Raw genomic sequence first — 13,542 nt, 5'->3', positions numbered from 1 at the left:
GCCATCATTCAATGACATTGTTTTCTTTTTTTAATAACAAATTGAAACATAAGCAGCAGACAGATTTTGATGTCTGGTGTTGGACTGCAAACCTCCCACCTTCAGAGATGGGTTTTCTAGTGTGGCCCAGTGAGGCTTTCTATGTGGAAGCCTCTCGCTGCTTGACCCATTAACCAGGGTAACAGTATGTGCAGTCTGCTAATGAGGAGCCACACTATGCAAACAGCAGGCTCTAAAGGGAACAAGGGATCAGAGCAGCCTGTATCTGTGGTGCCAGAAACTATCTGCCTTCATCTAAATTCCCCACACATCACTTTAGAAAAAATAAAGCAGATATATAATACAGCAAAGACCCCTAAAAATACAGAGTGAAACCCATCAAACACATCAGCCAAATTAATTTTTGATCTTGAAAGCTGTCCCTGCACAGTGATTTTCAGTCCTATCTGCTGTCAGGCGCTGCCCCTGTTTCAGTACCACCAAATTTCATAACACCATGGCTCTGACCTGCAGAGCTGCTTAGGCATCTACCCAGTGGGTACTGGGTCTCCACATGTTTTGGTGCTTGTGAGCACTCGTGTTTTCTCAAGAGTCTCCACTGCAGGAAACATGAGTTCTTACCTGACACTCAACTTGCCTGTATTTTTGGAAAACAAATTGGACCTTTAGAGGCTGTGATATCAGAATGTGAAAAAGTACTCATAAGCCATTATTAAGGGGGGAAGGTGGGGAGGGAGGGGGAGAAAAAAAAAAGCAGCAATTTGTTGATACGTATTCTTCAGTGTACCACTGTCTTTCCAGTCAGCTAACTGCCCTAAAAATCTGAGCCAACAGTGATACATGTGTTAGAAAGCTTTGAGCCAGGACTGTTGCATGGAAACTTATTAGTTAACATTTGTATTAGTGTATTCTTCTAAGAATTTTGTATACTTTTCAGTGCTTGATCGAAAAATTATCTTTTAATTATCAGCTGCTGCCAGTCACTTACCTTTTATGGCGAAATTAGAAAGAGGAGGGAAATTCCTTACCAATGGCAGCGAAATGCATGCGGGTATGGGAGATCAGTGCTTGATGTTCTTCAGCTCAGGCACTGCTGGGAGCTGCCAGTGAAGGGTTTCCTCTCCTTGGGTTTAGCTCAAGGAGTGCTGGGCATGTACTTAAAGCTGCATGGGGCATCTCTAATTTATGACATCCATTTTTTCCACTAGTATTTCTAAAAGAAAAGTGAAAGGCAACAAAGGTTTGTCCTAGCAGCTACCCCTGCTGTTCTGTGTTGTAGAGGTGTATCCTCCCTAATAGGTCTGCTGAGCATTTGCAAAACAGGCACAGAGAAATTAGAATTGTGGCTCCTGACTGCGTGCGATTCGGTAATGAGTGCCTCATTCCTTTGCCACCACTGCAGGAATTCAGGCCTGTTGGCATAGACGCTGCTGAGCCTCTGACCTGGCTGTGTGAAGCCAGGCTTGCGTCGCCATCATTTGCGGTGATGGTCTATTAATTTGCAAGTGCTGCTGAGGACAGCCTGCCTTCCTCTTGGGGATTGGCAGCCACGCAAGAGGTGTGTGCAGATTCATCTGGCTTTGTAGTGTGCGTCCTGGGGACAGCTTTTAGAAGGACAAGAGGCAGAGAGAGAGCGATTCCCCTGCCTGGCCAAGCAGTGCTTAAAGAACATGGAAGGGTTGCAAGAGGAAAGGGGAGTAGAGAACAAGAGTTAAGAGGTTTTTGTGCTACTCTTTCAGAATGCTGCAAACCCCTGACTTAGCTACTAACTGACGTTGCTTTACAGATGTCACCTTGTGCCTCTGGGGACTGTGGTGCCTCCTGAGCACCAACTAATCACAGAATTGTTGGAGTTGGGCAAGCAGAGGTGCAGCAGTCTCTGGGGAGGTGTCAAAGTATCTTTCCACATGAGTACGGCCACTGTAATGGGAGTCAGTTATCATTCTCAGGAAGGATGTAGGCTTGCCCTGAATTGCAGCCATTAGGGCCTGAGTCCTTCCTTGCTAGATCCCTGGCTCTGAATGAGCCGAATCCCTTAAGTCCCTTGGGTGCATATCAGTGATCGTGTGCTCATCGCAAAGGCTGTGCACAGCTGGGTGGCACCAAACCACACCAGCAGGTCCCAGTGCACAGCTGAATCAGGAATGTAGACTCTTCCGCTATTACTGTGAGATGAAGCGATCATGGTGAGCATTTACTGTGTTAGTTAAAGGACAAATTTTTAAATTGGCCTTGGGAATGTTTTTGTTACATTCCCATGCGAATTTATCTTTCCATCGTAACTTACTGGGGAGTTTCAGTGCTGGTTTGATCTCAGGGATTCAGTTACTCATTATGCCATAGGCATTAAAATCAGTTGCTTTGCCTGTACATGCTCATGTGTTAGCTGATTTTTCAGAGGAAGTGTTGACGTAAGCCTAGATATCTGAGGGGAAGATAAAGCCCTTGATCTGCCTGTAGTTTTGGTTAGCTACATCACCTTAGCAACTTGCACTCAAAACATAGTAGAATTAAAACTGTGATGAGTATGCATACAAATATTCCAAAGCATCCCTGAAATCACTGTGAATAAAATGGAAGTGAATGAAACATGGCAGCTAAAAGGGCCTGTGAAATCCGAGTGCAGCACGTGTGTTTTAGCCAGACATTTGTGATCAAGGCTAATGTGTATAAAGCTGGATGTCACTACTTACAGAACGGGCTGATTTCCAGGGATTCAGAAGGCCTTGTTGACCCATCAGATCTGCCTGGAGCCAATGCAGAGAGGGATTTGCCTGCCTGCATGGATGGGACCCCAGTCCTGCTCTTCTTTCCTCACAGGAACCGCAGGGAGGAAGCACGAACACCCTCTTCTGAGGCAGGCTGTCAGAGGGACTATCTGGGAGGTAGCTCAAAACTTTTATGCTGCAGGGAGTTTCATTTCCAGAGCAGTTTTTTTTCCCAGTCTCACGGAAGTACTTGCTCATACAGACTGAGGGGTGTGGGCTACAGGAGGCTGAGTGCTGGCCTTGCTCTTTTGCAGGACGATGATTCCCGTGACCGAGTTTCGCCAGTTCTCGGAGCAGCAGCCGGCATTCAGGGTGCTGAAGCCCTGGTGGGATGTGTTCACAGACTATCTCTCCGTTGCCATGCTGATGATCGGTGTGTTTGGGTGCACGTTACAGGTAAATCAAATGGGACAGAAGTGAGGCGGGTGCTCTCGGGTGCTGGAAGAACACCACGAACAAGGAAGGTCCTCGGAAGGATGGTGTCAGATCTTGGCTTATCTCTTGGCTTCACTACGAGCAAAGCAAAAATTTGCTGGTCCCAGGATTAAAGCAAGGTAGCAACATCAAATAACACAGTGAGACGAGGAGCAGCTGTAAATCAGCAGAGTTGCACTAGAGTCGATGGAGTAGTGCCAACCAAGATAAGAGCTGCTGGTTTGGCTTGTGCCTGAATGCTTGTTTTTCCCGCAATTTAGCGTAACAAAACAGATGATCAGCTTAAGTTTTTATTTGTTACCATTTTTCTGTTTAAAAGTTTGAAAAATGTAATTTTGTAATTTCTGCTTTTCTTCATTTGGCAAATGTTAATATTGTTTCTGTCATTATTCTTCAAAGAGTTTTTAAATGAATGTGCTTATTTTATTAACACCACCCACAACTAATACTATGGCTCCTCCATTCCAAAGCATCTCTGAGGATGCCTACATGTAAACAGTTGACATTACTGTCAATCACTGTTACTTACATTTTGCTAAAGAGCCAAAAGCTGAAAAGAAATGGAAAGTACTGTTTGGAATGGACTCCACAAAAGTAGAAAGTGATGGTACTAGTTCAAACATGGATCTCATGTTTCTTGGCATGGTTTAGAAATGGAGTTAAAGGGACATGATAACAGAGCTTTTACTTCAGGGGAATTTTCTCACTTGCATGGCACAAGATTTTCACATCCTGTGTTTTGAATTTCGCATGAAATCAACTGCAGTTTTGCCTGTGTTCTCTGCAAGCATTTTCAATTGAAAAGATGTGATGTCCATGTTTAAAAATCTCTGTGTAGGACTGAATTTTGCATTAGTAGCTCAATGGTTGTTTAAGCACACAAAGTAGAACACCTATTATTTTTAAGTTCACTTACTTGATTGGGTGAAGCACACTGGAAAATAGTATGTGGAAACACTGCAAGTAACGGGTGGGGGTTTTTCTTCCAACTTCCAACGTAAGTAAGCGTGTATATCAGAATAGCATTTACAGACAAAAATTAACTGCAGGAGTTTTTGACTAGTCAACAGTTATGGCACTGATACTGTTCAAAACACACGTGGTCTCATCTTAACATCCCCCTGCCCCAGGTGGATCATCAAAGAGGCTCTGATTTTGGTAGCTCTTGTTGCATACCCTACACTTAGTGCTTTCAGCAACCCTGATGTCAAAGAATACATCTATACTAACAGACAGTTTTAGTTTGGGCTAATCCCAGTTAGTAATTCAGGGCAAATAACAGAGCTCCTCGGCTTGTCGCATGGGTTAATATTTTAAATTCAGACCTATAGGGAGCCTTGCACTGAACTCAAACTGTTATGCCAAGTTAAATCAAAGGTGATTGGTCCCTAAAGGTGTTCTGACCTCTGTCAACATGCATGACCAGCCCAAATTAAAAAAGTTACTTTTTCTTTTCTATTACAGACAGACTCAAGGATAGAAGGACAGAGCTACTTTTTTTTCCCCCGAGTGTGTTGTGAGAGCTCTATGTGGGTGTATGAGAAACTGAATAAAAATTGTGTCCGTGCACACACATACACAAATGCCATCAGTTCTCTATTATCACTATCCGTCTCTATTAAGACTGAAGATTAATAATGTCCCAGTGTAGATATGCCCACATTAGCTCTTTGTCAGCCATTTTTGGTGTGATAAGACATCCCAGTGTGAGCACACAGCCACATGAATGCAGTTATGCTGCTTTCAAGCCTAAGCTGTCTTTGAACAGCATGTAGCTGGCATGAATACACCTGACAAGAACAGTGTGTGCCTGGGGAGAGCAATGCAGGAGGAGATCCCTTGTCTTTTCTGGAAGCACTACCCATGCTCTTCCTTTTTCTGTATTGTCTCGATGCCCTCTTATTCAAATTATGGAAAATTTAACCATAGATGAAAAGGGATAACCTAGTTCTTGGCATATAGAACAAGTTTCTTCCTGGGAATTATAATAATAATAGCACAGCCTGTGGGGCCAAGTGCCAGGCTGTGGGGAGGAGTGACTGCCACCTGGAGGAACTCCAAGGACGGCTACCCATTGGTACGTCCATCATTTGTGCATTAGTTTAAAAGATTTCTTTTTGTGTGTTTCAGGTCATGCAAGACAAGATAATATGCCTTCCAAAGCGCCTACAGCCTTGCCAGAACCAGTCTAATAGTTCAAATGTGTTTAACACAATCCCGGATACAACCCTGATCCCTCCACCCAAGCCATCCACCCCTCCAACTACAGTTGAAATGAAAGGACTGAAGACTGATTTGGACCTTCAGCAATACAGCTTTATAAATCAGGTGTGCTACGAGCGTGCCCTGCACTGGTATGCCAAGTACTTCCCTTATCTTGTCCTTATACACACACTGGTCTTCATGCTGTGTAGTAACTTTTGGTTCAAATTCCCTGGGTCAAGCTCCAAAATTGAACACTTCATTTCTATACTTGGGAAATGTTTTGATTCTCCCTGGACAACTAGAGCCTTATCTGAAGTGTCAGGGGAAGACTCTGAAGAGAAAGATAACAGGAAGAACAATGTAAACAAGTCTAATACTATCCAGCCAGGCACTGAAGGCGCTTTGGTCAAGACACAGTCCTTAAAATCAATCCCTGAGAAGTTAGTTGTGGATAAGGGAACACCTGGGGCATTAGATAAGAAAGAAGGAGAACAAGCCAAAGCACTGTTTGAAAAGGTGAAGAAATTTAGGCTGCATGTCGAGGAGGGTGATATACTCTACGTCATGTACGTTCGCCAGACTGTACTTAAGGTAATTAAATTCCTTATTATTATTGCTTACAACACAGCACTTGTCTCTGAAGTTAATTTTACAGTGGTCTGTAACGTTGATATTGAAGACATGACAGGATATAAGAATTTTTGTTGTAATCACACGATGGCACATCTGTTCTCTAAACTTTCTTACTGCTATCTATGCTTTGTAAGCATCTACGGCCTCACATGCCTTTATACGCTGTACTGGTTATTCTACCGTTCACTGAAAGAGTATTCTTTCGAATACGTTCGGCAAGAGACAGGAATTGATGATATCCCAGATGTCAAGAACGACTTCGCTTTTATGCTTCATATGATCGATCAGTATGATCCTCTCTATTCCAAGCGGTTTGCTGTCTTCCTGTCTGAAGTCAGTGAAAATAAGCTGAAACAGCTGAACCTAAACAACGAGTGGACGGCAGATAAGCTGCGACAGAGGCTGCAGACAAACTCCCATAGCCATTTGGAGCTACAGCTTTTCATGCTGTCTGGACTACCAGACACTGTTTTTGAAATTACTGAGCTGCAGTCATTAAAACTTGAAATAATTAATAACGTAATGATACCAGCAACCATCGCGCAGTTGGACAATCTCCAGGAGCTCTCGTTGCACCAGTGCTCTGTGAAGATCCACAGCGCCGCCTTGGCATTTCTGAAGGAGAATCTCAAGATCTTGAGCGTCAAGTTTGATGACATCAGGGAACTTCCACACTGGATGTATGGCCTCAGAAATCTGGAAGAGCTCTATTTAATTGGCTCCCTAGGTCACGATATTTCCAAAAACATTACACTGGAATCTTTTCGGGAACTTAAAAGCCTTAAAGTCCTTTACATAAAAAGTAATTTATCCAAAATCCCACAATCTGCAGTCGATGTTTCGAGTCACCTGCAAAAATTGTGCATCCATAATGATGGCACAAAGTTAGTGATGCTCAACAACCTGAAGAAAATGGTGAACCTGACACAGCTGGAGTTGGTTCATTGTGATTTAGAGCGCATACCTCATGCGGTCTTCAGCCTTCTCAGTCTTCAGGAACTGGATCTGAAGGAAAACAACCTCAAATCCATTGAAGAAATAGTAAGTTTTCAACATCTGCGAAAACTGACAATCCTAAAGCTGTGGTACAACAGTATAACGTACATCCCAGAGCATATAAAGAAACTCACCAGTCTCGAGCGGCTTTCCTTCAGCCATAACAAGATAGAGGTTCTTCCATCCCACCTCTTCCTATGCAACAAAATCAGATTTTTGGATTTGTCTTACAATGACATTCGCTTTATTCCACCTGAAATAGGAGTTCTGCAGAGTTTACAATACTTTTCCATTACTTGCAACAAAGTGGAGAGCGTGCCAGATGAACTGTACTTTTGCAAAAAACTTAAGACTCTGAAAATTGGGAAAAATAACTTGTCAGTCCTTTCACCTAAAATTGGTAATTTGGTATTCCTCTCCTACTTGGATATTAAAGGAAATCACTTTGAAATCCTCCCACCTGAGCTCGGTGAATGTAGAGCTCTGAAGCGGACTGGTTTCATTGTAGAGGACACCTTGTTTGAAACTTTGCCTTCTGATGTCAGGGAACAAATGAAAGCTGAATAACAACTTCTCACTCAGTTTTACAGAAATAATGCTTCTACCAAATAGGATGTAGAAAGTGCATACTATGAATATGCATTTAGTTTGTCATTGTTTTTTTCTTTTTCAAAGAAATCCTTTCTGTACAAACAAGTTTGGAGTAAGGAGTACATATATTTTTAAATAAAATCTTCTCGTATTTTTTCACTGTTTTAAGATATTTTTAAAGTTTGTTTTGCCCTAAGATCAAGGGTGTCTGTAACTTAATTTTTACTGGTAAAAGTAAGTGATTTTATCTGCTGATTTTTTTTTAACTTGGCCTGATCCCAACAGGGAAACTGTGTTTAAGCTGTATGCTTTGGGTTGCGTAATTTTTAATAGATGATTATATTGTCTTCCTGGTTATTGTTAATCTTTTCAGACATGGTCTTCAACAGGTGGTGCTGCAGGTGTTGAATGCCTTGTTTCCTTTTTTCTTCAGTGGCAGTAGAAGGTGTTCAGCATCTAACAAGATCAAATCTGGGTTGACCATCCTTTTTTATTTATGACATGGTTTCCTCAAGTGGTCCAAGCAAGTAGAAAAGCTTGTTTCTGTATTTTGACGGTCTGAGGGAGCACACAGAACTCCTCCGGGGCCTTTTGGCAAGTTCAGCCAGTCTGTTCACACACCGCGCCGAGCAGGAGGCACTGACTGCCATTGCCTCTCTGGTGCAGGAGAAGCAAGGTCACAGTTCACAGAGGAGTCAGGACCAAAGCGACTCACGTTGAAGATTTTCCAAGCAGTGCAAAGGGACACGTCTGCCCATTTCCTGGTGACTTGAATGGAAGTGGTGCAATGAACTCACTGTGGAGGAAATGTCAAACCAGCGAGATGAAACACTATCTTGAAAAATCCCCGTCCTCCACTAAACACCCCGTCCTGCAAGGAGAAAGTGCTGTCTGCTTCCCGCAGTTCATTTCCCCAGCGGGATGCTCGGCACCTTGCAGGAATGGGATCCAAAAAAGTGCAATCATGTTTAGCTTGTAAAGGTTCTGATAAGGAAAGAGCATCTAACACGTTTCTTAACTGAGCCTGGGTACCACGTAACCGAGCTCAGCATAGGAACATTTGCAGATTTGCAAAAGTGGGATAAACAAATACATTAACTTCTTAAAACTCTCAGCCTACCAGAGGACAGTGATGAAGGCTAGGTTTTCATCTCCCAGCTAGTAGTTAGATCAGAAATCCTACAGTTGGAAGGAAGTCCACCTTTTAAAATAATATAATAATCTGTAATGATTATGCATCAGGTTGGGATCTTTATCCTCTGAAGCCATGTTCAATTGTTTATTTAATCCAGCGATTTGCTTTCTTTTAGGCAAGTTTGGCAGATGTATGATAACTCGTGCTGCTCACAGGCTAATGTAAGCTAATCAAAAGTAACTATATGATAGTAAAAATATTCTGCTTGGAGGATATCTCTTCATTCTATCGAACAACACATATTTGAGTCAGATGCAGGCATTGGATAAATGCTTCACAAGAATATCTAGGAATAAGTACTTCTTTCTCTAGGAGGCAACGCTGCTCATAAATTGCAGAAGTTGAGTTGCTAGTTGTTTAGTTATGTAAAATAATTGTTTGATGATTGTCAGGTTGGTTGCTCTTAAACATTTTCTAACTGCCATTGCATGTCTAGAACTACAGTTAATCTGAGTTCTTGAGCTTGGTGCAAAAGCGTGCTGTTATTTTAAGAGTCTGACTTATAAAAGGTGGGGAGACAAACTAAAATGAAAATTTCCCCATTAATCCAGGGTGTGCTGTGCAATCTGGTGTGTGGGCTTGCCATAGTACCAAGTCAGACTTATTTTTTGTGCTTGGCTGTGTTCTGGAGAAGATCCATGTGATTAATCAAAAATGGGTCAGGCATGAAGGAATCAAAGCAAGCTTTTCTAAAGGGGTTTGATTTAGTTCTAGTAAAGAGCTATAACTGATGTAGGGCTAGCGAGAGCTACTCTGATGTGTGTGGAAAGCACTTACTGGAACAGCTTGGCAGTATACATATTCTAAATGTATTTCACTTCGATGTAATGTGAGGGAGAGAAATGTTTCATTGCTCATATTAACCTAATTATGTAAACCAAAGTGCTGTTGTCCCTGATGAATGTAAACTGTTTAAAATGTCCAAGTAATTGGTCGAGCTGTATAGTTCTCTTACTTAGATTTGAAATATGGGATTACATTTAAAGTTTTTTTAAAAAAATCTTTATGTTTCTAGATGTAGCATTTTAAATCCCTAATTTATTTTCTGTCCGTTCTTGTTTCATGTGTAGTTCGTGGTCTGTTTTCTGAACAGAAGTTATGCACATCTCATAACTGAAGGTTGGAGACTTGTTCTATGCCATTTTTGTAAATACGTCACTAGGGGATGTGGAATTTTGTTTGTTACTGATTATACTTACACCAGTGCAACCCCTCATGTGGACACAATTACATGAGTATAAAGTGCCTTGTGCTGGCATATCTTTATTCACTTGGATAGGAATAAACTATACCGATCTAAGCACTTGCGCGCTAATAACTGTATCTTCTCCAACGGTTTGGTCTGCTGAGACAGTTTAGTCAATCAGACAGCTCGCTGTCACCAAAAAGGAGCAGTTCTCTTGTCCCCTCATGCTCCCTATTCCTGCCAGCGTGTTCCAGCTTCTTCTCTTGTACCTTTACTGGCTTGGTGCTGGTCTGATCCCTCCACAGGACAAAACAAATTTTTAAGCCAGCAGAAAACTAAGCCAGTTTAAAAAAGGGACTAATTCTCCACTGAGTCAGCTCTCAAAGGACCAGATGGACACAAGGATGGGAATAGCAAGGGGACAGGACTCTGCAGCGAGGGTCCGGGCAAGGAGATGGTGGGACAAGTCACTTTGGAGGTGCTGAGCTGCTCGGGCAGTTCATCATCTTGCGAAGCCACATACTCGGGGAGCTGTGCTGTTTCATCTGTAGCAGGGTTAGGCAGCATGGCTTTTGTGGGGTGACAACCCTCAGGCTTGCAGTGAACGGTAAAATATCACATTACTGTTAATTGCTTAAACTTAATGAAACAAACTCAGGTAGCTGCACTGTTGATTTTTCTAAACTTCTTACCGTCTAGTCTGTGAGGTGTGTTTTCCAAAACCGTATTACAGTATTTTAGAAATGCGTCATCCAAGAGAAGATTCTTTCCTAATTCTGTATGACATCCAGGAAAATATGTAAAAGTGCCGTATTTACTCAGTGATTCATGTACTGCTCATATGTATCTTCACATGCAATGCATACTAGACTTTCCTGTGACTTACAGTATTTGACTTAGAATGGATGGACATTTTGTGGATAATACTTTAGGCATGGTTTGTATATATACAAACAGTTTATGTAACTATTTACATTAATCAGGTGCCTAACAAGTGTGACAGTTCCAGAATATAAGCAAGGCATTTTACATTATTGCTCAAAAATAATACAAATCTTCCTTGGTAGTGGAAGCAAAGACAATGAAGAGTGCATCGAAAATAAGAGAACCTTAATAGTACATTATGCCTGAAAAGGAAATTACTTTATGATCAAAATCTGGAGATGTACATCTCCCCTTTGGTCAAAATTAGGATGATATTTGTGCTGACATTTTGCATCTAGTCTGCCTAACAACTTTTGCAAATTTGATGGGAAAGCGCCGGCTCCAAGTCTCATATCGCAATTCTGGCACTTCCAATAATTTGTGTGCTTAAGTGGTGATGAGTCCTGTAAGAATGCCAAGGAAAAACTTTGAAATTTGACCAAATGGACAAACTTCTTAATTCTGTAGCAAGTAACTTAATATGATAATAGACCTGAATAGTGTTACATTGCAATATAGTACACCCAGAAAAAAAATTGAAATAAAATGCTCTTTTGTAAGAATGGACATTGTCAGACTGCAGTGTGATTATTTGTTGGGGAAACATTTTGTTTCTGGGTTACCTAAAGATAACACATAACCATCTTTTGGATTTGATCCCTTGGGAGGCAAGTCAGGAAAATATGCTTGAAAAAACATCGTTAGAGTTGACAGGATTTATAGCCGCTTGGTCTCACTTCCTGTGCACCTCCATCCATCCACTCGCTCCGGCAGCCAGCGAGGAAGCCATCCCCGCTCCAGTGGTCCCTGTGCTCTGCCAGGGCTTGGGGGGTGTGGGGTCCTGCGGCCGGGGGTCCCACCCTGGCCCCCATGAAGCTGGCAGCCAGGGCCCGAGGGCTCCTGCCTCTCCCGTAGTGTGCCTGCGCTGCAGAGGGAAGTGCTACTGTCAGCCCTTGTGTCTGATGTAACCCCCAATAAATCTCTGGCTCGTGCTCCCTGTGCTTGGCGTGAGACGTTCTCCTCGTTTCTCTATGTCTCTTAGTTGGAAGCAAAAATGTGTTGCAGTTTTGATTTTTTATACTGAGACAATGCTGTCCTGCCGAGCTGGAGCAAGAAATGCTTCTCTCTGGTCCTTGTAGTCCCAGCGGGAGGAGGGGAGCGGTAAGCACAACAGCCGGCAGTTGGCTTTGCACTGGTGGGGAGCTGGCAGTGGGGACAGCTGGGGCACGATGGGCCTCACAGAGAAGTGGAGGAGGAGTAGAGGAAACCTTGCTGATGGTGTCTGCTCTTAACCTTCGGGCTGTTCCCTGTGAAGATGTGGAGGGCTGGGAAAGCTAGTATGCTCCTCACTGTCCTGCTCCTTCCCACTGTCCTCACAGCAGATACCAGCTCGGGGCCAGTTCCGGTGGGATGAGAATGACGGCACAGGTGAAACCACTGTGGGCATCCCTTGGGGCAATGAGATCACAGTGCCGAAGCAGATGTCACGCTGTTCATTGTGTTGTGGTGGCAGGAGAAGTTCTTAGGTAGGCCCCAACAAACCTCTTCTTTCAGTTTGCTAAATACACTGCTGGGGATCAGGAGTTAACTGGAGCAGGTACCCCCTGGGGCTCCCAGGGCATAACCCCACCAGCAGCTACATCATCTGCTTGCCAGCAAGCAGCGATGACAGGGCCAATTTGACCTTCACTTCATACCAAATAGTTGCTGGGAATTCCCAATAAACATGATAGTTTGCTTGTCTGTCTTCTTACATGGCATTCGATAGTGTGGGCGATGGTGAGAAAAGCACATTTCTGTCCTCTTTTCTCCTTCAGAAGGTACATGAATCCCTGAAGATTCAGATGAGGAAGATGCAGTCTCTGTGTGTTTTTTTTTCTCATCTGTGGTTGCCTCAGAAGTAGCCCTCGTACTGAGGGTACAGGTATTCCTCACTTTCCCTTCCGTCCCCATGAGCAGCGGGCATGTGGGAGCCATGGCTGCAGGCAAAGCCCGGGGCCACTGTGAGACCACAGAGGCAGGCGAGGGGGTGGCAGGAGGACAAGGACAAGCCCCTTGGCCTCCTCCCTCTGGGTTAGTGGTGGTGCAGGGCCGGGCAGGCAGTGTCCCACTGGCGGGGCAGTTTGGCGCAACAGGTCTCTGCAGGTCCACCTCCACCCATGCAAGCCCACATACCCCACATTCAGTTCTTGATTTTCCCATCACACATCTTGGCCTCCATCATGTTTTTGTCTGGATGCAGGGAACCTGTTGGACAAATCTGGGCTAGACCTGCCCTGTTCCCGCTGGGACCAGAGAGGGCTGCTGTGCCACAGGGGTACATGAGGTTTGGCAGACGTGCAGTGGATGGCAATGGCCCCAGAGCTTCCACATAAGGAAGCCTAGATCAGCGTGAGGACCTCGCTCCAGTCCTCTGGCTCTGGGAACAGATCTGAAGGGGCTTGTGCTGGCAGAGAATCTGTGGTTTTATAGCTGACTCACTACAAAAAAGGCCATGTTGTGACTGGGCTGTGGCTGACAGCTTTTGCTCTGGCAAGTGAGCTGCGAGGGCTACTCGTGGTGGCTGGCAGGGCCATGCTGGGTCCTCACATATGGGCTGTTTGCAGGTG

The 13,542-nt window shown here is 43.8% G+C and overlaps 1 protein-coding gene across 1 annotated transcript; it reads left to right on the top strand.

The window, feature by feature from the left end:
* The first annotated feature begins 3,026 nt into the window (after positions 1-3,026).
* Positions 3,027-7,784, top strand: LRRC8C (leucine rich repeat containing 8 family, member C). The gene is made up of 2 exons (XM_009867670.1): positions 3,027-3,164; positions 5,334-7,784. Exons 1-2 carry the CDS (start codon positions 3,027-3,029, stop codon positions 7,602-7,604), a joined length of 2,409 nt encoding a protein of 802 aa, XP_009865972.1. The 3' UTR covers positions 7,605-7,784.
* The last annotated feature ends 5,758 nt before the right edge of the window (positions 7,785-13,542 follow it).

The sequence above is a fragment of the Apaloderma vittatum genome, unplaced genomic scaffold (genome assembly GCF_000703405.1).
Source record: "Apaloderma vittatum isolate BGI_N311 unplaced genomic scaffold, ASM70340v1 scaffold32944, whole genome shotgun sequence".
Classification (NCBI taxonomy): Eukaryota; Metazoa; Chordata; class Aves; order Trogoniformes; family Trogonidae; genus Apaloderma; species Apaloderma vittatum.
The sequence above is the reverse complement of the archived record's forward strand: the minus strand, read 5'-3'. Positions and strand labels throughout refer to the sequence as shown.